This window comes from Copadichromis virginalis, linkage group LG19 (assembly GCF_057382275.1).
Source record: "Copadichromis virginalis isolate Kocher_CV1m ecotype Utaka linkage group LG19, C_Virginalis_male_GT1.1, whole genome shotgun sequence".
NCBI classification, from domain to species: domain Eukaryota; kingdom Metazoa; phylum Chordata; class Actinopteri; order Cichliformes; family Cichlidae; genus Copadichromis; species Copadichromis virginalis.
The window spans coordinates 17,012,676-17,039,796 of NC_140636.1; the positions used below are offsets into that span (position 1 = coordinate 17,012,676).

General features: G+C 41.5%; 2 protein-coding genes across 5 annotated transcripts in view; both read left to right on the forward strand.

Annotated features, from left to right (window-relative positions):
- LOC146685863 (apoptosis-stimulating of p53 protein 1-like) overlaps positions 1 to 18,139 on the forward strand; it is a 56,527-nt gene extending 38,388 nt beyond the window's left edge. For 3 of the 4 annotated variants that reach the window (XM_085440689.1, XM_085440688.1, XM_085440691.1), the window contains 19 exons: positions 1,623 to 1,679; positions 2,248 to 2,368; positions 2,629 to 2,708; positions 2,803 to 2,970; positions 3,377 to 3,517; positions 3,599 to 3,794; positions 4,152 to 4,277; positions 8,616 to 8,683; positions 9,240 to 9,438; positions 9,538 to 9,765; positions 9,858 to 10,076; positions 11,312 to 11,462; positions 11,580 to 11,617; positions 11,698 to 12,065; positions 12,173 to 12,310; positions 13,727 to 13,860; positions 15,264 to 15,430; positions 15,519 to 15,718; positions 16,560 to 18,139. In XM_085440689.1, the coding sequence (XP_085296815.1) occupies positions 1,623 to 1,679; positions 2,248 to 2,368; positions 2,629 to 2,708; positions 2,803 to 2,970; positions 3,377 to 3,517; positions 3,599 to 3,794; positions 4,152 to 4,277; positions 8,616 to 8,683; positions 9,240 to 9,438; positions 9,538 to 9,765; positions 9,858 to 10,076; positions 11,312 to 11,462; positions 11,580 to 11,617; positions 11,698 to 12,065; positions 12,173 to 12,310; positions 13,727 to 13,860; positions 15,264 to 15,430; positions 15,519 to 15,718; positions 16,560 to 16,601 (2,841 nt within the window). In that variant the 3' untranslated portion in view covers positions 16,602 to 18,139. The remainder of the gene's footprint in view (positions 1 to 1,622; positions 1,680 to 2,247; positions 2,369 to 2,628; positions 2,709 to 2,802; positions 2,971 to 3,376; positions 3,518 to 3,598; positions 3,795 to 4,151; positions 4,278 to 8,615; positions 8,684 to 9,239; positions 9,439 to 9,537; positions 9,766 to 9,857; positions 10,077 to 11,311; positions 11,463 to 11,579; positions 11,618 to 11,697; positions 12,066 to 12,172; positions 12,311 to 13,726; positions 13,861 to 15,263; positions 15,431 to 15,518; positions 15,719 to 16,559) is intronic. The other variant, XM_085440690.1, reaches the window with a different exon arrangement.
- An 822-nt stretch (positions 18,140 to 18,961) lies between these two features.
- Positions 18,962 to 23,704, forward strand: sdsl (serine dehydratase-like). Its single transcript, XM_085441945.1, has 9 exons — positions 18,962 to 19,101; positions 20,090 to 20,243; positions 20,331 to 20,367; positions 20,456 to 20,595; positions 20,690 to 20,778; positions 20,865 to 21,098; positions 21,185 to 21,315; positions 22,734 to 22,820; positions 22,956 to 23,704. The coding sequence occupies exons 2-9, from the start codon at positions 20,097 to 20,099 to the stop codon at positions 23,057 to 23,059; spliced, it is 969 nt and encodes a 322-aa protein (XP_085298071.1). The 5' UTR covers positions 18,962 to 19,101; positions 20,090 to 20,096; the 3' UTR covers positions 23,060 to 23,704.
- Positions 23,705 to 27,121: the final 3,417 nt, after the last annotated feature.

Sequence of the window (27,121 nt, forward strand, 5' to 3'; positions counted from 1 at the left end):
TGTAGTTTATTGTGTGTGTCAGATACATAGATACACACAAGCTTAAATGAAAATCAATAGCAGCTGATGGTCTTCGGAGTTGGATGTGATGATCGGGTGAAAATAAACTGCATGCATGGCAGTTATTATAGTATTATGCTGTTGACTAAGGATGTGCACGGCCAGATGATTAAGTGTTCCTGCCCTCACTATTCAGCACTGAAAACACTTCTCGTTTAAATGAATAATTCATATTTTATGAATGCAGAAGACCAGCTGACTGTTAGGTCTAACACATGGGCATCCAACATGTGGACCACGGACCAGTACTTGCACACCAAAGGGCCCAGTTTATCCCACTAGATTTCTTTGCAGTTTGTGGAAACTGTACTTAAGTCATTAAGTACTCCAATTCACTGTTGCTCCTGGTAAAGTGATGCCAGCCTTTAATTAATTCCTCATTAATGAGGAATCTGACATTCTGTTCTTTGGTAAAATATTAGACGAGTGGGGTAACTGGTGTCTCCAAGTTTGACTTACAGTTTCAGCTTTATTAAGATCTTAAGGCTCAAGTAAAGGTTGAGGTTGAGATAGATGACGGCTGTGTGTAGCTGCAGATGTGATGGTCCAGAAAATGCATGTTTTATGTAGAGTAAAGATAAACACTTAAACACGGCAATAAGCTGCTGGTGCTAGTGCTGCTGATATATATAATCTGGTATTATGTGTGTACAACAGGATGCATGGTATGAAGCGGCACACTAATCTATTTCACCAACATTTGAAATAAGATTTTATTTATGAAAAATAAGATTAACATGCAGGTGTGCAAAATGAGAGGGAACAATGTGAAAACACATGCATGTGTTCTCAAAGCACCAAAAACCAGGAAATATTATCCATCTTTCCATTAATCTTCTTAACCACTCAACCAATTCAGGGTTGCAGTGGGGGTCTGGGGCCTATTTCATCTGTCACAGGGCGAAACGTTGGGCACTCCCTGGAAAGGTCACAGAGGAAATCAAATTCATGAGCACCGTGAAATAATTCTATCATCAGTGCATAAACTGAATGTGATTTGTTTTTCACTGAGAACTCATGAAATTTTTGAATGACAGCTTGACAAATAATGAGGCAGACAGCAAACTGGCCAATCAGTCGACAGCACCGGCCTGAATTCATTAAAGACCCAAAATATTTGTGTCAGAGGCTCTTTTAAAACCACTTGAAACGTAGTTTTCATTTCTATAGTCATTTAGTTGGATTTAACAGCCAGTGCTGAAAACGTAACCGAATAACACCAACACGTTTATCAAATTTGAATTCTGCTGATTGAAGTGCTGGAACAAATGCCACTGTTGCTCCTCTGTTTGTGTAGGATCCTCCTCAGTCAGTGAGCTGATTCAGAAAACAGGCTTTCAGGTTCTCCAAGTGAAAACGGGCTCAACCTCGCTAAGTTTAGTTGGTATACCAGATAATCTTATTTTTATAATATAAAAATAGTATTTTTTAGGTTTTTTCTGGCTGGGTTTGCAAAACATGATTTAGTTTCTTTAAAACTGAAAATGCCATGCCACTTTTCAAATGAAATAAATGAAAGTCTGGAAATGACTCTACTTTCACTGTACTTTTGTTTCCTGCAGGAACAGAGACTGAGGTATCTTCAGCAAGGAGGCAGATCCAACCAGGGACAGTCACAGGTGCGATCCACACCTCTGTTAGTCTCCTTTGAGTCTATACAGCACAAGGACACCCTATTTAAAGTTTGCTTTGTTGCTTTACTCACAATTGTGTGAGCAATATATTCATCAAACTAATACAGTTTAAAATACAATAATCTGCATACTGCTTCCTTTATGTGGTTTATATCTAATAATGTGACTGCAGTCTAACCTAGAGGCCAGTTCGCTGAAGGTTAAGTTTCCTGTTTGTCTGTCAGAGGGCTAAATGTTAACAGGTGCTGAAGCTCTGTCTGTTGATTACTGCTGTCTTCAAGTATTTTCCAAGTAAAGCAAATACCTGCGCTTTCATTGGATAACCTTCAGAATTCATTTGAGCATCTTCAAATTAAACACATTGTAGGCATTTATTCCTGAAACTGAGACAGTAAATAATCAACTAAAACATGTATTTTTCTGCATCTTGGGTCACATTTTAGTTAAATTACAGAGCAGGTATCCTTTCAGTATACCTAAATGACTGGAACTGCCACCACTTGAGTGTATGGGGAGTTTTTAACCACTTTAAACACTGACTTCTCTTTTTCAGTCTGAAGCTGAGAAGCTGCAGCGGCTCAAAGAGCGAGTGGAGACGCAGGAAGCGAAGCTGAAGAAGATCCGAGCCATGAGAGGCCAAGTCGACTACAGCAAACTGATCAACGGAAACCTCTGTAAGCCTAAACACTCTGTAACACTGTAGAGTTGGTGACTGTGGATTACAGGCCCTGAAGTAAACGACTGCATATTAAAAGACCATGAATTTAACCTCATAAAGCCTTGATGCTGCAGCGTGAGGGATTTTTTTTGACCATTTACTCAGTCCCTTACAGCGTGCTCGGTGTTTATATGTATTTCTGTAGAATCTGAGCACTAAAATCTTAATAACTACAGCGATGTAATTTCAATCTGACGTCCTGCTCTCTGTGTGTAGCTGCAGAGATTGACCATGTGAGCAGCCTGTTTCAGGAGAAGCAGGCGGAGCTGCAGACTGCGGTGATCAGAGTCGACCAGGTATGAAAATTTATTTGGTTTCTATAAACTTTGAAGCAGATTTGATTTGATAAGATATATGTGCACATATATGTATTTAATTTTGGTCTAACAGTTGACTCAGCAGCTGGAGGATTTGAGGAGAGGACGCCTGCAGCTACACTCTGGTGCACCAGGTCAGGGGGCACCCACGGGACCCCAGGGTGCAGGCACTGGTCATAAGGGATCGCCTCTTTCAGGCCCTGCAGCTCTGGAGCTGAGGAAACTTTACCAGGAGCTGCAGGTAAACTATACCCTGAGCAAACACTTGGCCTTTGCCAAGCAATCTTTACGGCTAATTGAAAAGATGTGTAGTAAATGTTTATGTCTCAATCTGGTTGGAAAAACAAAGGACACCTGTTCTACCAACACCTCCGCTGCACCACCAAACCATCTAAGCATGTGGGAACAATATGTTTTAGAAGCTCATGCAAATAAGCAATGCAATAAACACTGTGAATGCCATGAGGTTATACTAGTTTGGTACCTACAGTGGATATAATGTGGCTGTCTGATCACAGCTATTTTAAAACCAATCAAAAACATAATAAAAATATTGCAGAAAAAAAGATGTTTAGTGCGACCTTCTCCTGCCTGCTTTGGGTGTCAGAAATCATAAATGTGAGTAAAACGTTTTGGGGGTTTTTAAGGCTCGTAACCGGCACAATCTGGAGCAGAGCAGCAAGTTGGCCCAGAATAAGGAGCTGCTGAACAAGAGGAACGCCCAGGTGACCGTGATGGATCAACGCATCGGTGACCTGAGAGAACGCCTGCATAAGAAGAGAGCAGAGGTGCAGTCTGCAAAGAAGTCTGGTCTTTCTTTATCATGTTATATGAGTCTCATTCTGGGTGTCTGTGTGTGTCCACTTCAGTTAAGTCGTATGAATGGAGGCACTCTGTCCTCCCCTCAAAGCTCTTCCCACCCCGGTGCTGGAGTTTCGGGTCGAGTGGCAGCTGTCTGCCCCTACATCCAGGTTCCATCCGAGGGGAGACAAGAGCCAGGGTACCCGCTCCCAGCTGACCCACCGCCCAAACCCACCCCTCTCAGCCACATTCGCTCCCTCTCAGGTTGGTGGATGTTTATTTTGTTTTGTTTTTTTCCCCCATTTTAAGTCTCTGTGCTTTACCAGACTTGGTTTGTCTTTATCACTGTCTGACCTCTAACTTGCTCTTCTTCCATTTCTTTCTCCTGTCGTGTTTTTTCCCTCTTCCCCTTCTCTGTCGGTGTTCTCTCCAATGTTCAATGATTTAATGTGGTGGTTCTGTGATTGCTGTTTTGTAATGTGTTGTGGTGCTGGTGTGGGTCTCGCTGTTGTTTTCGTCATTCCGATGTCATGGTGGTGATGTTTACGTCTGTGCTGTTGTTTGGTGGGTGTTACTGTCTCGTGGTTGGTGTTGTCTGTGGTGGTGGGTGTGGCCTTACAGAGGAAGAGAGGAGTGCCATCAGGAAGCCTCCCAGCCAATGGAAAGAGTCAGATTTAGACATCGTCCTGTCAGAGCCCACTGAGCGGTGGGAGGGGCCTCTGTCCCCTCAGGGGGGCGACAGTAACAGTGAGTCCAGGAGAAACCACTAAACACACTTACTCACCGCTGGGTTTATTGGTGATAGCACGATGCTAGCAGCACCTTCAGCCTTAACTCCTCGTTTTTACACAAAAACCAAGTTGCTCAGTTGCCAAAAGTCACCTTACACAAATCCAAGTGTAAAGTATCAAAACAGTGTATGGGATAGTAGTGAAAATTAGTTTATAGGTTATAATATTATTTCAACATAGCACCACATGTTTATGTGAAAAAGAAGGGGATGACCACTCGAAAGATTCACTTAATAGATTTTTTGAGCAGACGTTTAAACATTCTGTTATCTAGAAACTGCTTGTGTGAGTTTTTTAGGGTGAATATTTGGTGGTATGGCTCTGTAAATATGGCCTCTAAGGAGGTCAGGGTGCTGCTCTTGAGAGTAACTGGAGACATGCAGCTTGAGTTAACATAGAAAGTTAATGTCAGATGTGTGATCTGAGACAGCAGATTTGGAGCCTTGTAGAAAACACAGTTTTGTAGGTAGGAGACTGAGATTTTGTGTACAGCTCCTCATATACAAGGCACATAACATTCGTTAAATCGGTTCAAATCAGGTCAGAGGTTTCAAATCTAGGGCTGACACTATTTTATATATATATATATTTTTAGAAAGATCCAGTGATGGTGCTCATTCAGAGCAAGATGTTTTATTCGATTTATAAACCATCCCAGTCCAGCAAGAAGTTATTTTTCTGTCCAGGAATAAGTGTGTGTGTGTGTGTGTCTCTGTGTGTGTGTCAGAAAAACATGTTCATGAGCAGTTATCATAGACTGTATTCCTGCTAATTAGTGCAAGTTAATTAGGAGGTTAGTCCAGCAGTCTACATAGCGATCACTGTCATTTTCAGATAATGGATTTTAAAAAGATTCCAGTATGTTCCAAAATGCCACAGATGTAGTTGAGCGGTTCAGTTTAAGGAACTGAGTTTACTAAAAGTTGACCTCCGTTATTGTCATGAAGGGGAAATTTAATACAGAGAGCTTAAAATTTCTGTGTATGTGGTTCTAAATGTGTTCATATCTGCTGTAAACTTGAACATTTTAACACGGGAGTTTATAGGGACTGACTCACTTTTGGAGCCAGCTGCAAAGACCCAAAATAGAAAAGGGCATTCACAGCACACATTTTCTTAATCTGACTCCCAGAGTGGATGCATTCAAACCGAGCACGCTTGTGTTTAAACCGCTATGCAGACCAGATGGTAAAGAGACAAAACATAATTGAATCAGCTGCTCAAAGGACCCTAAATTGTAAAGGTCGAGTGTACAAGGGTGCAGACATGCCATCTGATAGCCAACAGCTGCTCAGGGTTAAGAAGCACAGCTTCAGAAAATAAACCAAAGTCTGGCTTTAGACTCGAGTTTATTTATTCCGACATCTCTTCCTACACAGTGTGGAAAAATACAATTTAAACTGCCGATATCTATTTTTTTCACCTACACTGAAGTAAAATAAAGAGTCTTCAACCAGCTTTGTTTTAACACCCATTGTGTTCTTGAATCCCAAAGCAAATGCCACAGTTCTATTAATGTCGCTGCTTATGTAATGCGGAAAATTCGTAGTTGTAAATCAAATCAACAGTCTACTGGGCAGGGGGCCATTGCACATGAATGAGAGAAAGCCTGAATTGTAGCTATCTTTAGTACGTGTGATGAGTGTGTGAGGGAGTCGGATAACAAGAGGTTTTAGGTGAGAGGGTGATGTCATCGGGGAGATTAAGCCCAGAAAAAAAGCAAAGCAAGGAATCATTTATTTGTTTAAAATATGTTAAACAAAACTGGCTCATATTTGCTAGAAAGTGCTGAAACGATGGATATTTATTACACTACTTTTTATAATAATTTTATATTTGGATCTAAAGCTTTCTGTTGTGCATCCTGATGGTTGGGTGAAAGATGTCGGATCTGTTTCTGGTGAACTCCTTCAGTTCCTTCTCATTACGTGAGGCCATTTGTAAGCAGTTTTTGTAGTGTGACTGTATATGAAAGGTGGCTGTTGAGTCTGGCTCTGAAAAGCTGCATTTTTATTCATGGCCATCAGGGTGCGACTTCTCCAGCTGTAAATAGAAGTCAGATTATATAAAAGTCTGTGAGAAAATGATCGTGATCCTCTCTTATATATGACCTCAATAATTGTGATGTGTTTAAAAAAATCGTTTTTCTCCGATTCAAATCGATTTTAGTTTGGAAAAATACAATATCGATTCATTAAATCCTGAATTGATTTTTGAATATAAATGTATTTTGCGAGAAATGCCAGCATCTCATGTTAAAGCTCACAAAACTATTTCAACAACCAGCAGAACTATTAAAGAGCAGGTAAACGGATTCCGCAAAAAGATGTAAACACAAAGTGTGGACCGTTCACCTGACGGCACGTCCACGGACACGCTGTCGGGGCTGAAAGCTGACATCTCACAGATTCCGAAACTGCAGCTTTGGTCTCTCTCCGACCAAAATTCACTGAACCAGCAGCAAAAGAAGATCAAAATTACGCTTCACGTTTCAAAAACATTGTCGTGAATTCGCTCTGTTTTTAATACGAAATGATTTTATCTTGTAAAACATGTTCGCATTTAAAGAAAAATAGACTATAAATCAGGTTATGCTTTAGCATGTGTGCCTGTTGATTTCATTACTGTATGAGCGTGCAGTTTTTCAGCCAAACCTTTATTTAAACAGGAAGTGAAATCTCTCTTGTGAAAGCGTCCTCACAGCATCAAATTAGATGTTTTTAAATGGAGAGAGAAACTGGAGCTCAGAGGGGAGAACTCAGAAACAGAATGGTCTGCCTGGAACCACAGAGCCACCATGATGCTGTTCAGATACAGAGCTGGGCTGTTATCTACGTCAAAGGCAGGAGGAGAGATTTCTCAGCAGAGCATTGCATTTAATCATTTGTTTGCATTAAATGCTGTGGCTGCTGATTATGGCAACATCATATTTTACAGACAGAATATCAAACTCAAACGCTTAAAAATGGTGAACTAAAGAGACTTGAGTGGTGAGGCTGAAACGCTTTACTGCATGACCCGTTTGTCGTTTGCACCAGGACGTACCGTGACTGTGCTGTAAACTGTCTTTCCTCTATAACACTGAGTGACTGCTTCTAATCTGGGCTCTCAGGGGCAGGCGGCCAAGTTTCCACCTCTCACAGAACTGACTGCTTGTTTCCTGTCGTGACTGTTTTCTTCCTGAGGTCAGCGGGTTAAAGCAGCCAACAGGTTTCGCAGCACAACTTACTGTACAGACTGCGTGGCTCCTGGGTTGAAGAGTTAATCAGTATTAGTCTGGTATGAGCCAGGACTGTGACGTGACTGGGCGAAATGGTTAGGTAACAGTTTGTAAATGGCTGCTGGAGTTTAACATTATGTGGAATTTTATTTAGCAGCACTTATTTAGCCATTTTAGCGCCACGGCTTTGATGGTGGATCTCCATCAGTCATTTCTTCTCCACTTCTGCAATACCTTGGAAGATCACCTGACTTCTTCACAAAGCTATTTCCTGTTAAATGTCTTCAAGGGTGTGGCCAAGTTGCCATGAAATTCCAAAGCATTGAGCTAGGCTGTTGACCTTAGCTGTCACAGACAACAGTGGCTGAAGATTTACTACTGTGACTCTGCACTGAACTGAGCCAGTTTATTATGTAACAACACCTCTGCAGAGACAGAGGCTGAGTTAAACTTCACATTGTAGAGTTTTGTTCTGTTTTAAACCCTGATTGTAGCGGCTTCCTGTTTTTTAGAGGTTTTATTCTTCTAGTAAAAATAGTTTAACTGCAGCCACGAGTCATTTTCTGTGACTGCTATTGTCAGTCACTGTGCATTATTACAACTTAAATTATATTGGCTACAAATTTTAAGTATTGATGAGTTACCTTTACTTAGTATTGTTATTTTAGATGTCCTTTTCAACCATTCATTCTTAATTTTCTCACTTTTTCTTGCTAAGAACCCTTTTTTTTTTAATTTAATTGTAACTCTTGAAAAGTGAAAGGTGTAAGCGCCTGGAGTACGCCTGGTTGGGAATCAGTGCATTGTCCGCTTGGATTTATGTTGCCGAGTAAACTACAGACATGCTCTGTGTATGCTATTTTAGCAGCATTAAAATATACATGTATATGCAACAAATACACATTATATACACTCCCTTTAACCGATCATTTTTTTAGTTACTTAACCGTTTATAGTATCTTTTTTCATCTGTCTTTTCCATTTGGATTTATTTGCTTCTTTCTCACTTTAATTTCCTTTCCTGTTTTGATCCCTTCCTCGGCTCCCTGACTCTCTGCCGCTTTCTCCCTTCAGCCAATGAAGCACCGTGGCCCACCATCACTAAGAGCGTAACAGACTGGAGGACCAACAGTCCAGAACAGGTACTGGTGTAATTCTCAGTTATATTAGTTATTCTCATGAATTCTGTGATCATAATAAATAATTTATTGCACTGTAAGCGCTGTTATAGAGGTATCAAGGCTCACTTGAGGCTTCTGCTTAGCAGTGAAGTGATGGTGTGAACTTTTCAACTCAAAATGTCTAAGGAGGAAAATCTCCATGGGAAGCAGTCATGAATGTCTTGGTGTAAGAAGAAAAAAAAAATAGGTTATGCAGTTACAGTGGGGCAAAAAAGTATTTAGTCAAATACTCTGTTATTGCCAACAAAGGTTATGTTACAAAGTATTGAGTTGTATTTTTGTTATTGACCAAATACTTATTTTCCACCCTGATTTACGAATAAATTCTTTACAAATCCTACCATGTGGATTCATGGATTTTTTTTTCACATTCTGTCTCTCACAGTTGAAGTGTACCTCTGGTGCAAATTACTGACCTCTGTCATCATTTTAAGTGGGGGAACTTGCACAATCGGTGGCTGACTAAATACTTTTTTGCCCCACTGTATACTTCATATCTGTGTCTCCCTCCCACCAGCTTCCCTCTGGTTATGGTACGTACCCCAGTGCCACCCACCAGGCAGCTGCACATCACTGCGCCACGAGCTCCCTGCCTCGTTCTGCCCCTGGTACACTGGGTTGGCCTCGATCCGGTGCCGCCTCATCCCCCCATTCATCATCCCCCTCTTCACAGCAAATACAGCACCGTATTTCTGTCCCTCCTAACTCAAGCCAAGGTAATAAATAGTTTTATTTATTAAAATAAAAGCTTATCTTCTTCTTCTTCTTTCAGTCCTGTTGATTGTATAACTTTGTTTTTCTGTTTCTGCACTTAGGTTCTGCCACCACCTCCCAGCCCTCCCCGCTGTCCCCACAAACAGAGCGGACAGATCCCCCTCCGGCGGTGGCCGTACGTCCCTACGTCCCGGACCATCCCTCCAGGCCACAGTCCCCCAGGAAGGGCCCTGCTACTATGAACAGCAGCTCCATCTACAGCATGTACCTACAGCAGCCTCAGGCCAAAAACTACGGATCTCTGAGCAACAGGGCTACTGTCAAAGCAGGTGATTAAACAGCAATTACTTGTTTAGACAGTTTGACAGCTTCTGCAGGTGAAAACAAACCATAACCCATCCTTTTTCCTGTCTCTCCACAGTCTACGGTAAACCCATCCTCCCCTCCTCCTCCACTTCTCCATCCCCTGTCTTTTTCCTCCAGGGGGGAGGAGGAGGAGTAAAAATATCAGGGGAGGAAGCTACAGATAAAGATGGAGGAAAAGGAGAAGGAGGAGAGAGCGGCGAGGGCCAAATTCAACCTCCACCCAGTGTGGACAACATCCCTCGTCCCCTCAGTCCCACTAAGCTCACCCCAGTTGGTAGGTGCAACCAATCACCAATAAATGTTACCTTTCTTTGTTAAAATGTTTCTCCTGTATGTGTTTAATACCAGAAAACACATTTTGTGTTAAAATAAGAAGAGTGATAAAGATGCTGAACGCTGGACCTCGACAGGAGGAAACGAGAAACACCAGAGAAAAGATTCACAGATGTAATGAAAGAGGACATGCAGAGGGTTGGTGTGACAGATGATAGCCAGGGATAGGATGGAGGCAGATGATGGAGCAGCACTTAATGCACTGTCACATTTTAGGCCAAACTTTGTGCTGAAAAAAAAGTATATTTGTCTGCACACTGAAAAAGATGTCACATCATGTTAAATACGACACTAAGGATTGAAAAAGCTCATTTCAAGCAATCTAGATATGCAAAAGATGTATAAATTAACGCTCTTTGAACTATAAAAAATGCATTTGTTTATTTTCTGTTTGGGTGTTAAATGCATGTCTACACACTTTAAAGTTTATTACAGTAACCAGTCACTTAGTCACACTGGCTGCAGAAATATTACTCGCATAGTTTCATAAATTTCCCGTGTCTTCACTGGTCTCTTTGAGTGATACTCTTCTTATTAGCTTTTTATTCTTACTAAAGCATATTCCAGCCTCCTTCATCATTTAACCACAAATTTTATGTCAGTTGTTCAGTCAAGCATTGATTTCCTGGGAGCAGCCCTAGAATTGAGTCAGAGGACCTTCCTTAGAAAGAGCTAAATCAGCCATTCTCAAACTGCAGCCTGCTTCCAAATCTCCTGAAACACACCCAAACCTTTAATCACGTGAGCCAAATAAAATATATTTAATTCTTTCTTTTTCCAATGATACATTTAGATCTTTTTGTACTTAACTTTTTCCCTTGATAACAAAAATAAGATGCGAGAACATGTTAAAAAAAGACATTTAAAAAATCTATCTCTCTTGGCCCGCTTGAATTGTAGCCCACACCTTGGAAATCATTAAAAGCAGGACCAGATTTTTAAATCCCAGAATATCACATTTATATCTTTTTTATACTGTAAGTCTTAAAGAAAGTTCTCATTAAGTTATGGTAGTGTGCTTATCAGTCACAGATCACGCTATCCTGAAGAGCTTTTGGGAATAATTTCAGCAAAAGAAAAAAGATACAATCTAAGAAACAGGAGCAGAAAAAAATACATTTTGCCAAGAACAAATGACAAAAAAAGAAAGTAGCTTTAAAGCTTTGTCCCCCACAGCCCACTCTCAGCTCCGATACCAGAGCGATGCAGACCTGGAGGTTCTCCGCCGCCGCTTCAGCAACGCGCCGCGGCCCCTCAAGAAACGGAGCTCGATCACTGAACCTGAAGGCCCTCAGGGGCCAAACATCCAAAAACTGCTCTACCAGAGGTTGGTGCTACCACATGTTTAACTGCACCAGGACAAACAAAAAACTTTCAGGAATTTAAGACAGAAACAGAATCAAAATGGAAAAATGTAATTTGTTTTTGCCGGTTTTTTTTGCAGGTTCAACACATTAGCAGGAGGCATGGAGGGAAGCTCAGGTAAGACACCGACATATGATGGTCAGGTGACATCTGTGTGCCTAAATATATATAGATTTAAGTTCCTTCTTTAATTCTAGGCAATACTTTCTACCAACCGGACTGCCTTTTGGGAGACATGGACAACATTCATTCAGCTAATGGAAACGTAGAACGTGGAGATAAACAGGTCGCTCCAGCAGCCGCGGAGTGTGAAGCCCAAAACCTGAATTCGGATTCCCGCCGTTCGTCTCCTCCTGCAGTTACGACAGAATTATCCAAAGAGACAACAGCAGCGGCAGAGACTGGCAACGGCGTCTCACCATCGACCCAATCAAGCCCGATTCCTGTACCTGAGAGACCAGAGGACCAAAATAATAACAACCAGAGAGGCTCTAGTCCTGCTCAAAACTCAGTTGGCCACATCTCTCCTTCACCATCTCCTCCTGCCCCGCCCACTCTGCCTAAGGTATGTATACAACAACACAAAGCATACACATTAAACCTGGGCATCTGTCACACAACAATACACCAGGTTCATTTTCTTTACTGTTTCTCTTATGCTGTTTGCTGCAGGTAAAGCGAACCAACCTGAAGAAGCCGTCATCAGAGCGAACCGGTCACGGCCTGAGAGTCAAGTTTAACCCTCTGGCTCTTCTCCTGGATGCGTCATTGGAGGGAGAGTTTGACCTGGTGCAGAGAATCATATATGAGGTAAATCAGAACATGATGTTGTGCAATTATAGTGCTCTTATAACACAGTCTCACTTTTCATACTTGCAAAGATTACTGTGTTGCTTTGCAAAGGTAAAATTAAGTTGAATATAATTTATTTCTATAACTACATCAGCCATAGTTCCAAATGATTCCTAAACGCAGAAGCTAAAACAAGAAAACTGACTCACAGACATTTGAAAGCACTATTTCAGTTTCATCACTCATCAAAGTGACCTCAGTTTGGCCGTCGGTTTGGATGATGCTCTTACCTGGATGATTGAGCAGGCATCAAGACAGGTCTTTGAGGACATTTTTGATGTGGTCAGTGATTAAAAAGCAGAAGCACACCGACTGTGATCAGGTTGGAGCACTGATGAGACACGAATGGATCGCTATCATTTAGGATTTGGGCCAGAAGCCGATATCCAGCATCCCACTGAGCCCAGAAGAAGAAGAAGAAACTTATTGTAGTGAAGACACTGAAATGTGTCAGAATGAGTGATGAGGCTTGAGATATGCCGTTACAGTAAAGAGACAGTAGGGGTTATCATCAACAGAGATATGATCTGCATTTGGAGAATGACCTAAACCACAAAAATCTTGTGTCATACAACAGTAAACTTAAAAAAATAACGAGTGCATTTGAACTCAGAAGCTGTCCTGATGATATTTTCTTTAGTCCTGTTGAACAAATAGTCTCTGAAGTGCGAGGTAGCAGCTGGTCAACTATGGAAAGCTGGCCTTCTTAGAAGACAAGGGAAACTTCTGCAGAGCCTTCAGATTTTGAGATAATTTTTAAGCAGAGCTGAAAATCATCACACAATGTGGTTACACTTGTAAAGGTTACTTTTTTGTGTTGCATTAAAAAAAACATTGGGTTATGCAACAGTGTAATATTTTTACATGCCAGTAATTACACCCACATGCAGACTGCCTCAACAAATTTGCCATTTACCAGGCAGTTTTAAAGCATTTTCAGTACCTTCCTGACAATACTTCCCTTTAATCTGTGCCAGTAGAGAGGAGGTCTCAGCAGGGAACTGTACAAGTTATAGTCGGGGATGCACTCTGTAGCAGCAGAGAAAACAGAGCCTCACATCTTTCGATGGAAACCCTGCCATCACTCACGGGAGAAGAGAGTCCTTACTGACTTCTTAGGCTTTAAACTGAAGTTAATGTTCTCAAGGAAACAGTCAGATCCACAAAAAGCTCAGTTTGATATTATTACACTCTGAGGCTGTGAGACTCAATAGTTTTCAACCTGCTCAAAACATGTTGTTTCCTGACTTTTGCACTGAGATCATTCTCAGCTTCTCCAGGCTGATATCACCGTTGTGGAGGTGAGCAGCTAATAACTTATTCCGGCGTTCTCCAAGTCTAATATTTCTTTATACGCATCTCTTTTTATTTCAGGTGGAAAACCCCAGCATGCCCAACGACGAAGGCATAACACCTCTTCATAACGCCGTCTGTGCTGGTCATCACCATATTGTGAAGTTCCTGCTGGACTTTGGAGTTAACGTGAACGCAGCCGACAGTGACGGATGGTCAGTGCCTTCATTCGGTCTGTGCGTCATGCAGTAATACAGAGACCAATAACAGAGCAGCGGCTGCATGAAGGACTTGAGGGAGTTTGAGTAATGAGCACGCTTTGTGGTGGCGGTGCTGGAGCTCGGCTCAGAGGCAGCAGTGACAGAGATAATTGACTCCAATTTCATTTTGACTCAGCTGCCTTAGCAGTATTGAAGGAGGAGATTACAATATGCAATTAGGGTCTGTATCCACAAGTTGCTTGATTTAATTACTGATGCATTTGATTCTTTCGTGGTTAGTTTAATTTAAACTGTAGTTGTTTTAAAATGCATTACAGGAACATCTTTTCTTTCTTTCTTTGATTGGAAGTGAATGAACTTTGGTAAAAAGAGAAATGTTCATGTTGAAGGAGGACCTAATCCTTTTCTTTATTTCCTCTCACATGGAATGTGCGCAGTGCTGTGAAAAAATCTAGCCCACGATTCAGTAGCTTGCAGAACCACCTTTAGCAGCTAAACTAAGTAACTTGGAGAAATCGTTTTCTGAAGGATTTCATCACTCTCTCACATCAGTGTGGAGGAATTTTGACCCAATCTTTCTTTTGGAGGTCTGGACTTTGAATGGGCCATTGCAGCTGTTGTAGATTTCCTGCTGTGCTTAGGATCATCGTGTTCCTGCATGACCTAGTTTCAGTGACGCTTCAGCTGTCACGTTTGACTCTAGAATACTTTGGTATACAGAGAAGCCCTTGGTAACTCAATCCTACAAGGTGCCCAAATCATCATCCCTCCACCACTGTGCTTGAGAGCTGGTACGAGGAGTTTGTGCTGATATGCTGGTGTCTCGTTCTGTTTTTATAAAGGTGCTAACGCTTACCCTTCTAATTCCTATGGAAACAAACGGTAATGGTGTACTTCATTTTTCATAGGACTGCATATACTGACCGAATTGCGATGCTCATATTAAACATAGGCAACGTTTCAGATTTCAGATACTGCTCTAAATGCTTGGTATATGCAGTTTTTTCTACTTTTAGCTCAATATGATATCAAAAAGAGGGGATAGTCCTAATAATAAGGGGAATTCATGAGCCCAATACTGGCTTATAAAGCTGGATCAGACCCACCTATGGGTGAATCTATTTGTGAAGGAAGCTAACAGCAAAGGGACAGCAGTTTGGTAGTTTTGGATATCTGCTATGCTAACAGTTTTTTTTTTTTGTTTTTTTTTGCTGTGAAGTCACAAACTCTGCCAGTCATACAAAATTTGATCAAGCGAGTTAAGGCGACTAAAAGCTCAGCTGACTCTGCTTTAGATCTACAAAAGATCTTTATTGCAATTACAGTAACATAATATATCATCAAATTTCCTTTTTTTCTTCCTTGCAAGGTCCCTTTTAATGTTGTTGTCTTCACAGGACCCCGCTGCACTGTGCAGCTTCATGTAACAGCGTCCACCTCTGCAAGATGTTGGTGGAGTCAGGGGCGGCCATTTTTGCCACAACGATCAGCGACGTGGAAACAGCCGCGGACAAATGTGAAGAAATGGAAGAGGGCTACACCCAGTGTTCCCAGTTCCTTTACGGTAGGAAGATACAGACGCACTCACCTGCGTGTGCAATTACCATAATCGCACAGGTAAACGTCTAAAGTCATCGTTGTGTCTCTCACAGGTGTGCAGGAAAAGTTGGGTGTGATGAACAAAGGTTTAGTCTATGCCCTGTGGGACTACACAGCCCAGCAGTCTGATGAGCTCTCCTTCAGCGAAGGTGATGCTATCACTGTGGTGCGTCGCCATGACGACACTGAGACAGAGTGGTGGTGGGCGCGCCTGAATGACCGCGAGGGATACGTGCCCAGAAATCTGCTGGGGGTGAGAGAACCGAAACCAAAAGAGCGACTCTGGTGAAAATATCACAGTGAGAAAGTTAGACATTAGTATAAGAACAGGTACAACTCAAGGACAAAAAGAGAGAGAAAGACTTCAAAGGAGTCGATGATACTGTGAGTTTTATCTCCTCAGGCAGAGTAGAGTGACCCTGATGATATAAACACGATCACCTTACTTTCACAGTGCCAGGAGGACCCAGCTGAGGATCTAAGCCTGTAAACATATTCATATGGTGCCAACAGTTGTGCCATGTAGCAGCAAATCATAAAATCAACTCTAAGACATACAGAAGGCCAGTGGAGAGAAGCCAGATTAGGGGTTATGTGAAAGTAGGAAGTGGAGATGCTGCTCTGTGGGAGGCAAGAGAGAAACTTTTCATGTGTGTTTGACAAGGATTTTATTTCAAAGAATAGTCCAGTTTTATTCAAAGGTTAGGGCTGACTGAAATTCTGCTCTGAAGTTTCAAGCAGCTGGTTTCATGTTAGCATATAAGACGTCAAGGACACTTAGAAAAGATGAGATTTCTGATTTTGAGCTATTTAACTGCAGAAAAGTTTGCCCCATCCAACTCTTGGCGTCACATAGATGGTGTAAAAGAGCAGCAAGAGTATGTCAAGTACCTGTCTGTCCTATGTTCTGTTCAGTTTATACCACACAGAAAACATGCAAATGCAGGAAGACCTTCTTCCCACACGATGCCCCTCAGTCTGCTGGCCTTCAGATGTTCAGGCACCTTGAGAACATGTTGACATGATGTTGTGACCTCACCTACATCCTCGCTTGCTCTTTCTAGCTCTCTGTGTCTGTCTTGTTTTCTCTGCAGCTGTATCCAAGGATCAAACCCAGACAACGCTCACTGGCATAAAGCCCAGATCAGGAGCCTCATGCTCGAAGAGGGGGCATGCATGCAGGAAAGAAGAAGAAGAAGAAGGAGAAGAAGGAGCAGAATGAGGGGAGGACAAAGATGGAGCCACTTTCTTCTATTTGTGTGGATGCAACAGAGCCAAATCGTGATAGATGCAGTGTGCATTTTCACCAAGATGTTGCAGAGCTGACGTAAATTCATAACTCAAAGTGTTCAGCTGCATGAGAAATGCTGAATGAAAAAAAAAAAGAGTATTAAAAAAGCAATTAAAGCTTTTTTAAAGCTCCACGCAGCTTAAAATATGAAACAATGAGCTTGGAGTCATAAAGCTCTGTCTGATATTCTCCAAATATTCTTTAAATGTCGCTTTATTTTTGTACTGTGTTAATTTAAAATAATGCCAGCCTCATCAGCGACATAGCAAAGGAATGCGCTCTTTCTCAGCTACAGTGGAAACACCTTCACGCTGCACGGCGTGAAGATTTGTAAATGCAGTAAATTTACAGGCTGAAAGTACGTGTGAGATGTGAAATGTGAAAGTGGAGCCGGAAAGAGGAAAGTGAGGGGAGGGTAAACAACGTTAACGGGAGTCAGGTTTCGGCAGAAAATGAATCAGAGGAAAAGAGTTGGAAGTGCAACCACAAGACTGTGACACGTGGAAGCTGGGATCTGCATCCACCCACGCACGGTGAAGCAAAAAGGTTTGAAGTCAAGTCAGAATAATGGGCTGTTTCTGAGTTCATAATCTGACATTCAAGCATTTGTCAACTATTATGGGATGAATGCACGCTCTCACATGTACATGTGTTCGACTGCCAAAATGGTTGTTGAGGGTAAAGGAGGAGAAAGGGGGAAAAGAGGAAGGAAAACAAGAATGAGGAGAAAAGGGTGTGAAAGTGAAGGATGGGTGATACTTTTATTTAGAGGAGATAAAAAAAAATGCTGCCAGTTGTTGCATATTTTTCTTCAGACTAAAGATACCGACCCTCATGTAAAAACTGACGATTAACCCATTAATTAAACGCTACTCTGTCAATCTGCTGTTAAATGTGTTAAATTAAAGGTCCTGTGGCTGCTCAGAAAGGTGGCTTCAAGGAAAGCCCAGCCTAATTCTGGCCTGGGAAAGAGAACCTGTGTCAGTGTTGAAATGGGGCTAAATTAGCCGTGAGTGGAGGAAGAACTGCTTCCACTGCTTCTGCTTCTGGCCCTGATTTATATTGCTTTATTTAAAACAAAACATTGCTTTCTATTATTATTTTTCTCATTACTAGCACACGCTGCTCCTGTTTCTTTTCATGTATCAGTGCTGGTGCTGCTCACTGCTGCCACCTAGTGTACAGGAAAGGTTTGCCACAAAATAAAGCGCCGTTTTCTTCAGCACGAGCTGTGTAAAATATGAAGCAATAAGATGAGTGATGTTTGGTGTGAGAGTGAGATATTGTTCTGAGAAGTGCTTACCATCACTTTGTGTATATGCAAACTGTAACTATACAGCTACTGTACAATATTAATAAAGAAATTATAATCCCTACAGAGAAAAATAACAATGACTCAGCTCGTTTTTTTTTTTTTTTTTTTTTTTTTGTCAAACAATGCACAGCTGGAACAGTTACAGGCAGACACACGTGAGCTTACATAATTACAAGCCTCAAGTAATAAACCGTGGACTTTAGATGGGAATTAAAGTTCAAAGGTCATTCAGGAGAGCCAGCACCGACAGAAAGCTCTTCAGTCGTAAATTTTTTCCAGATTAAAATCCTAAATTCAATCACTGTGGCGTTTGTTATGTAATTTAACTCTAATGCAGGAACTGAACTACAGAAAACTGTCAGCCCTTTATTTTGTAATTTCAAAATAAAAACACTTGGCAAACCGATCTGTGGGGAAATTTCAAAATCAGTTGAGTTACTTGGGCAGTTTTCCAGTTTAGTTCTTATTGTTAAACTGTTCACTTCAGTTAGTTTTATTAGTTGGAGTTTAGAATGTATTCACTGTGAAATGGATGTTGTTTGATGAGTTCAGAACTGTACAAAATTACAAAACACTACTAACACACATACTCATACTCATGTAAAAACCCAGTTTACATGCCTACCAAAGCTGGCTCAGAGTTGGTGTGCTGACATAGTTGGCGAAACTGACGAATTGTTAAGACACTTTTTAGACAATTATGTTATTTAGTTTTGTTATCTTGTAATTTTATTTGTCTAAAATGCTTTTTTTTTTTACACTTAGTTTAAGTTTATTTTAGGCAAACGTAATATAATCTTGTTTCCAGCAGTAAATTCACTTTAAGTTTCTACAGTCATTGGTTTTAATCAAACACTTATTTTGAAGCAGTGACCGGAAGTAGTCTTGTTACTATTGGATGCTTTTCCGGTACAATGTGCTACATTCGTATGTAGCGTAGCGTCTGGTGAAACTGTAATACATTTTCCAAAAGAAAACAGTTGATTAATTTTTGTTGCGGGGCTCATTCACGAAGACATTTTAACCGAACGTAAGTCAGAGGTTTATATAATGGTTTGTATTTGATATCCCAAATTACAACGTAGCATTTCGGACGCTTTATGTTAATTATTGCTTTGTTGTGTTAATAAAGTTCCGCTGGCAGACAGGTTTTGCTGCCACAGAGGCGAGAAGATTCGACCCCTAAAGAGAGCTGCTGAAGATTAAAGTGAAGAATATAAATACCTGATTTTCCACTTTGGACAATTTATTTTATTATTGAAAGCAACACTGCCCATGCTTGGTACATAATTCAAACGGTGATAGTAGTTAATATTAAAAACGAACCCATTTACAGTGTATTTACACAGGCAATAGACCGGGCATTCCAAGAGAAATACTAAAGAATTCACACATTGGGGTGTTTTTATGTGCTCTGGCACGTTTGGTATCATTGGAAAATGTGAGATTAGGTTTCGAAGGAAGCCAAGGAAAATAATTTAACACTCGGGTTTATCAGGAAAGAAGCAGAAACTGAAGGTGGCAACAACAATGGAAAGAAGGAAGTGAAGGATGGTGGTTTTACAGATTTCGGTGGAAAGTGGGAGAAATGATTTGTGCAGTAATAAACAGAATAGATGAGATTAGAAAAATCAAAGTTACAATATTCACAGTAGGTGAATACAGTACACAGAGAAGGGGGGGGGGTGATATTCTCATGGTTACTAATAAAATATGATGCAGTTGATTTTAAATCAGATCAGAAAGATTAAAGTGAAATTACATGTGAAAGACAGTCTACCAATGAAAAATGACTCAAGAGTTCAGTGCCTTAAATTAACACAAATTGTGCAGAGGCAACTTCTTTGTTTCTTCTCTTTCTTCAGCACTGCAATCTGAGAGCTGGTGATAGTTGTGCTCTGACTACCAATAAACCTAACAGAAGATGAAAATGTGTATAAAAGATGAACAACTTTTCCACTGTACCACCCACTTGCACTCTGTGGAGTTTTTACTGCTTCTCTTTCATTGGCATCTAGGTGCACCATGGCAGAGGTTTTCCACCTGAAGACTCCACTGCTGGAGAGCATCAACATGTCCAAGAGGGTGGGAACCACTGTCTATCTAAAAATGGAGAATGCACAGCCCTCTGGTTCCTTCAAGATCCGTGGCATCGGGCACCTCTGCCAGCAGGTGGGAATCTTTACAGCCCCCCTCACGCGTGCTCCCTTTCTTCAGATCCACATTGTCACACAGTGACTGTTTAATGTGTCGTTGCAGCTCGCCAGACACTCCAAAGGAGTAATCTGCTCTTCAGGTGACTCTGTCCTGTTAAACATCATATTCTCATTACAATGCAGTGTCATTAGTGTGTTTCTTTAGTATTGAAGGTGGTGTTTTTTCAGGTGGTAATGCAGGTATGGCTGCAGCATATGCAGCCCAAAAAATGGGCGTGCCAGCCACCATCATAGTTCCCTCCTCCACTCCTCCATTGGTGGTCCAGAGACTCCATGATCAGGGTGCTACTGTCAGAATTGTAGGCAAGGTGAAGCTCACTGATATGATGGTTTAAAATCCAGAATTTAGATTTTTTTTTAATTTTTTTTTTTTAAAGAAGACTAAGACTCTTATCTTTGCAGGTTTGGGATGATGCCAACGCAGAGGCTCTCAAACTGGCAGAAACTGAAGGGCTTACTTATGTTGCTCCATTCGATCACCCCTTGCTATGGTAGAGAACCTCCTCATTAAAGCACAGGGCACTTTAAAAAGACTCACTTTCAAACTGTACCTGTGTCCACGCACTCACCCATACAGGGAAGGCCACGCCAGTATGATTGCAGAGGTCACTGCCTCTCTGGGTCCCAGCGTGAAGCCCGGAGCTGTGGTGGTGTCTGTGGGCGGAGGGGGCCTCCTGTGTGGGGTCATCCAGGGCCTCAAGGATGTGGGCTGGACAGACGTGCCCATCGTCGCGATGGAAACAGTGGGGGCACACTGTTTCAATGCTGCAATTAAAGCGGGGAAGTTGGTCACTTTAGATGACATCACCAGGTTTGACTTTAAAGGAGTTTAAAAGTTTTTTGCAATGAAGTGTTTCGAACGTACCCTCATCCATCAAACCTACTGCCTCTCCACAGCGAGGCTAAATGTCTTGGAGCGAAGACAGCCTGTAAACAAGCCTTCGACTACAGCCAGAGCAGCGAGCTGACAATCATCTCTGAGCTGGTGACCGACCAGCAGGCTCTGCATGCTATCCAAACATTCCTGGGTGAGTGTTTTTACCTCTGAATTTGCCTTTAAGCTTGGTGATGAGTGTCAATTAATGAATCTGTAATAGTTTTTTTTTTTTCTTCATATTGCATCACATTTATTCTCACCAAATGCTATTAAGTCAGTGTCCAAATCAGCATGGTAGACTTTTGTTTCTATCCTGTGCATCCTAATACCTCCAGTTTCCACGGTTACTTTGATAATAAGGAGTATAAAGAAGGGTTTTTGCAGAAAATTAGAATGAGGTTTTACTCTGTAAAAGACTTCCTGTACATAAATGCTTTCGTTTGGCTTCCCTGTACAATGTTTTTCTTCACTTCGAGCTGCTGGACAAGCATGTCTTTATGCCCCAGAATGAATGAAATTAACTGCAAACCATACAGGCCTGTGGAAGCCATTTTCTGCCCTCTTGGGGGCAGAGAAAGTCTAATGATTAATGATAGAGCTACAGCCAGGGGAAGGCAATAATTTATTAGCACATTTATTCAAGCACTATACTTGTTGGTACTTATTATTAACTTATACTGAACAACATCAGTTGTAGTTAATTTATCTAATACAACAAAACATATACTAATCTTATATAGCACAACACTTTGTGAAATATTAGACTAGGGCTGCTTTGCACTATAAACTTAAATATGTAACTAAAGAACACAGATCTGTGCAGCAATACTTTAAATTCTTCCCTCTCACATTAATCTTCCCATATTAATCTGGCAACCTCCAGTGCAGCCTGTCCTCTGTGTTTTGCAGTAAAATGCTGCCTAAATTTCCCTCATAAAATGCAGTGTCACAAAAGCCCCTAAACATGCTAATTTATCATTTTATAACAGAACAAACACTTCTCCATTGAGACTTTAGAAACATTTTGCTGTCGGTTTTTTTGAACTTCATATCTGTATGAAGTCAGGAGCCCTACCCAGCCAGCCAGTCAGAGGACAGTTTAGGCTTTAAAGGGTAGCAACACTTTCTGTTCTTCCTGGAGATCCTGAGGTATTCCCAGACCAGATGAGATGTATCGTCTCTCTAGCTGTGTCTGGGTCTACTCCAGGATCTCCTCCCAGTTGGGTGTGATTGGAAACCTGCAAAGAGAGAAACTAGGGAGGCATCCTAACCAGAGGCCGGAGCCACCTTCACTGGCTTCTACAGAGGAAATGTGAATTGTACAAAGCGGGTCCACTTTAAGTTGGTTTTTGGATGATTCACGCATGCAAAGAATTCAGGTGAAGGGTCTGAATACCTCTACCTTCAGTAACTATGGCAACAATGTTCACACCATGACAAAACTTTTTAATCAGTAACTTTTAAGCCTGCTGCTTTGTGGCTTTGCTGAATAGTGGAAAATGTTTGAAAAATTATGCACAACTAAGTGGAAATTGCACCAGAGTTAATGTGATGGCATGCCGGTTGCAGATGAGGAACGCGTGCTGGTGGAGATGGCGTGTGGAGCAGCGCTGGCAGCTGTCTACAGCGGTATCATAGTCAGATTACAAAATGAAGGTAAGTCCTCACCTTCCTTCTGTTTTCTTCATACTGAAGCAGCTGATGAGTACTTCAGTCCATCAGGCTGAGACAGTTGAGACCTTCTCAGTTCAGAGAAATGACTACATCAGTTACTGCTTCTCCTCATTTTAGGTCGTCTGCCAGCTCTCATGGGCCCTCTGCTGATGATTGTGTGCGGTGGCTCCACCATCAACATGGAGCAACTGACCAACCTGAAGCACAAACTGCAGAGTTAAACTTTTGTATGCGTGCAGGTGTGTGTGTGTGTGTGTGTGTGTGGGCAGGGTGTGTATAACGATGAAAAAACTTCAGTGAATGGAAGGAAAAATAAAGAAATGTGCAGTTTTACTGTAAATTTAAAAGCAAAAGTCTCTTTATATAATTTAAAAGAAAGTTTATAATATTTTAGTGTGATTATATGTTAAGTAACTGAGCTAAATCTTTATAAGTTATTAAGTGTTTTAATTTAAATGTCATTTTGAGTAATTATTGCTTAGCATGCAGTTACACAGTTTTGTCACATGGTGGTGTCACAGCTCTCTAATCAAAAGTGCCTCAAAGTTAGAAACACTTCAGACAAGTATTAGCATCTTTTTTTCCATTTTGTTTGTCAGAAAGCCCGCAGTAAGTCTCAGTGAAGTGTGACACTGTGTTTACCCACATGTGTGTTGACAACAAAATGAGTATTGGTTGGTGACTCTCGTAGCAAGAAACGGCACTTGCTCACTGATAGTATCTCTGCTCTGATCCCTGTGGTGTTCGGCATGAAAGGAGAGAGCATCAAATATGGACAGTTTTGACTACATGCAATGAAAAAAACAGTATAAAACCCAGAGCAAAGCAACGAGATAAAAATAAAGTGTTTGCCATGCATAACTGAATTCATGGGTCATTCATTGAAATATCCATCACTGCCTTGTCCCCCCAGAATCAGCTGATAAGGACACTACACTGCACTGAGGTGTCACAGTTTAGTAAAGTGCTATGTTAAGCAGAAGTGCCAAAATAGCAAATTGCAAAGAGAGGCTTGGAAATTTTTCATATTATGAATAAATACTAGTCGTGTGCAATGCTGCATATTTTGGTATCGATCCAATAGCGATGCTGACTTGGTATCGATACAATCGATATTTGGATCGATCTGCCCACCACTAATAAATACCTATACATCCATATTCTTCTGCTTATCCAGGTCGAGGTAGTGGTTGAGGTGGAGCTTGTGATAGGGTGAGGGTAGGGGACACCTCAGAGAGGTCACCCGTCTTTCGCAGGCCTCACAACTCGCACTGTAAGGCCACAATCAGTTGGTGCATTCAAACCCTCACTTGCTGTGAGGTGGTGGTGGTGGTGCTTCATTGCCTTCCTCTGATGTGCATTTCCGGCACTCCCCCGTGCGTTTTGGGATACTCTGCTGATTTTTCATGCACGTGTTACTGCACATGAAAAATCTGCTGGTCAGATTGTTTTTGCGATCGGATTGGTTTAACTCTTACCTCTAACCCTGACAGCTAGGAACAGGTCCAGCTTGTCACAGTACTGAAGTAGACACGCAGTAAAAGAAGATATTAGATATTTTAAAGGGCAGGATTTACTATATTTTACATTTTTGAAGTTAAGGTGGGGTTGCAGGGTGGTTAAACCCATGCAACCCCCCCCATTATTTCCTAGGCTGTTGCTTTGATTTGCTTTAAGTCAAAACAACAGACTTTGTTGTTCATGTCACATTAAAATTAGCAGTCAGGTCACTTTGTGTTGTGTGTAGGCGGCTATTACTATGGAAACAGCTCCTCACTGCTCTGTGCAGAGTTCATTTTAACAACTTGGAGATAGTGTTTGCCTTCTCAGCTCTCAGACAGTTGCATAAGATATCAGGTTCTTCACAAAGAGCACTGGCAGATAATGGGCTTGATGTGAACACTTGCATAATCCTGTGTATTTCTCTGCATTGTCTGTTCAGAAGCAGCCCGAGCGACAAAAGATTGAATTTTAAAATAAGAACAGCTCCACGTGTAATCTTGTGGAGGTGAAAATGGGAGTTTTTCGTGATGATAAAATGATATTTATGATAAAGGTGCATGTTGCAGTGTGTGTTCTGGTTCAATCTGCATTTCAAACAGCCTTTGAGGCATTTGTTATAGTTTTATAATGAAAATATTAGATGGTTTCCTTTGCAGAATAACCGGCAATATTAATAAAGACTTATGCAATTTGAATAGCTGCATAGACAGAAGAAAAGCCTGGAAAATAAAAAGGCTGTGGCATTGTATTAATGAAAGGTCTGTATGCTACAGGCCAGCAAAACTGCTCCTTTTACAGAAGTGCATTTGGTGACCAGCACCTGCCTGCTGCTTATCTTATTAATTCCCTTAGAAGAAGTAAGCATGTTCTTCATTTTTTAAAGCATGACTGAATAACAGTTCTAATAGCAAAACACCACAATGTCTACATTGTAAAAGAACACAAACAAACGTTGGTGCTCTGGAGGGAGGGGGGGGGGGGGGGTCTGTTTTCTGAAAATTGACTGGCAAAAACTGCATTTTGGGTAACCATTCAAACATTGAACATTCAAAGGTCATATATCCTGTGGGTTAGATGGCTGCTCAAAACAAGCTTTAGCTGGAGCTTGGTCCCAGATCGCAGCTCTCACGCATGGATAATGACCCTCAAAGCAGGGTGGGTGCAGGACCAAAAGTGCTCATTGCCCCTTTCATTTGGTGCATTACTCAAAATTGTGCAACACATCAAAAACTAATCAGCACAGTGTTTTTATTATTGAGTATGAAACAGTGAAAATCGTCTTCCTGTTATGCTCCTCTGAACAGCACTCTGCTTGGTTTTTAAGGACATCTGTTGCTGAAAATTTTGAAGAGGTTGAAATCTGCCATCACGTCGTCCCTATCGGATCTAATTCAGTAACAAAGGAGCAAATATAAAAGCAGGTTATCTCAGGATTAGCTCAGACAACATTAAAGTATATGCTTCTCATTCAGCTGCAGTCTCTGATTGAAAGCAGAAACCAGTTTATTCCAGCAGTAACCCTGAGCAGTCTGGTTAGACTAGGTAAATCCCAGGAGCGCAGTCGACACTTCGCACTTCAAGGTCACACATGGTGCGGACATGATTGTGTTGTAAATGCTGCTCACTGTGACACAACAGCCTCACAGTCCATTCAGACGACCGGGAGAAACCGGTACGTGTCGCCTCACCTGCTCTGTTAACGGCTGAACAATTTTCCGCTCTGTTCCCACATGATAAAGATTCTTGGTCTGCATCATCCATCTACCTGACCTGCAGCTGTGCTCCCACCTCTAGTGGATGTGATCTGGGAAGCGGACTGACAGAGGAGCTAATGGTCGCAGCAGCCCATTTCTATGACAACAGAAAGCTTTGATGAGCCCAGCAGAGGGCATTTGAACAGAGCTGCGGCTATAAATAGAACAAGTAAACAAGTATGAGCAGAGGAGGTGGCGAGAGCGGTGCATGTCTGTGTATGTGTTATGCACATCTCTACATATGTACATGTAATTTGCACATATTTATTTATGCGATTAATGTCCCATTTATCCTGTCCATTAGTCCCCTCCATTTTCCCCTGTCAAACTCTTATCCCACCTTATGAACACAGTTTCCCACATGTGAACAAAGTGAGTGTAGAAGTATTCTTACAGTATATACTCACCGCATCAGCAAAGGATGCGGTTAGAGGTGACTTCACTTCCACTGACTCTAAAAGAAATTATTTAACAATTTCTCACCGGGATGAAGCTGTTTTGTAGCATTCAGATAAATGAAATAATAAAAATAAAAGAGACAAAATATATTTCTAATTGCAGCTGAATACACAAAGAAAGGAAGCTTGACATTTTGTCTACTAATTAACGATTTCTGTATGGGCTCTCTTACTTTACAAAGGTCTTGCAGCCTGTTTGTCACGTACTGCATGTGGCAGTGTAAAGGTCACAGTGAGTGTTCAGTCCTGCTGGGCTGAGCCGGCCAGTGATCAACATTTTTCACCCCTTTTGTTTTCCCATTGTTGAATGTACCCTACATGCACAGGCTCACTGCAGTGAATGCTCTGTAATTGATGTTCATGTCAAAGAGCGCGGTGTCCCGCGAACACGCTGCTTTTAACTCATGCCACACGCCGTGAGGCATCGCTCCTTTATTGCTGAAAAACTGTGTTTCTAAAATTAGTAAGAGGAGCAGAATGAGGATGCAGAGACGGCGTGTTATTGATGCCTCGATTTGGGAATGTTTGCTCATGTTTTTTGACAGGGAATCACAAGGTAGAGCTGAGC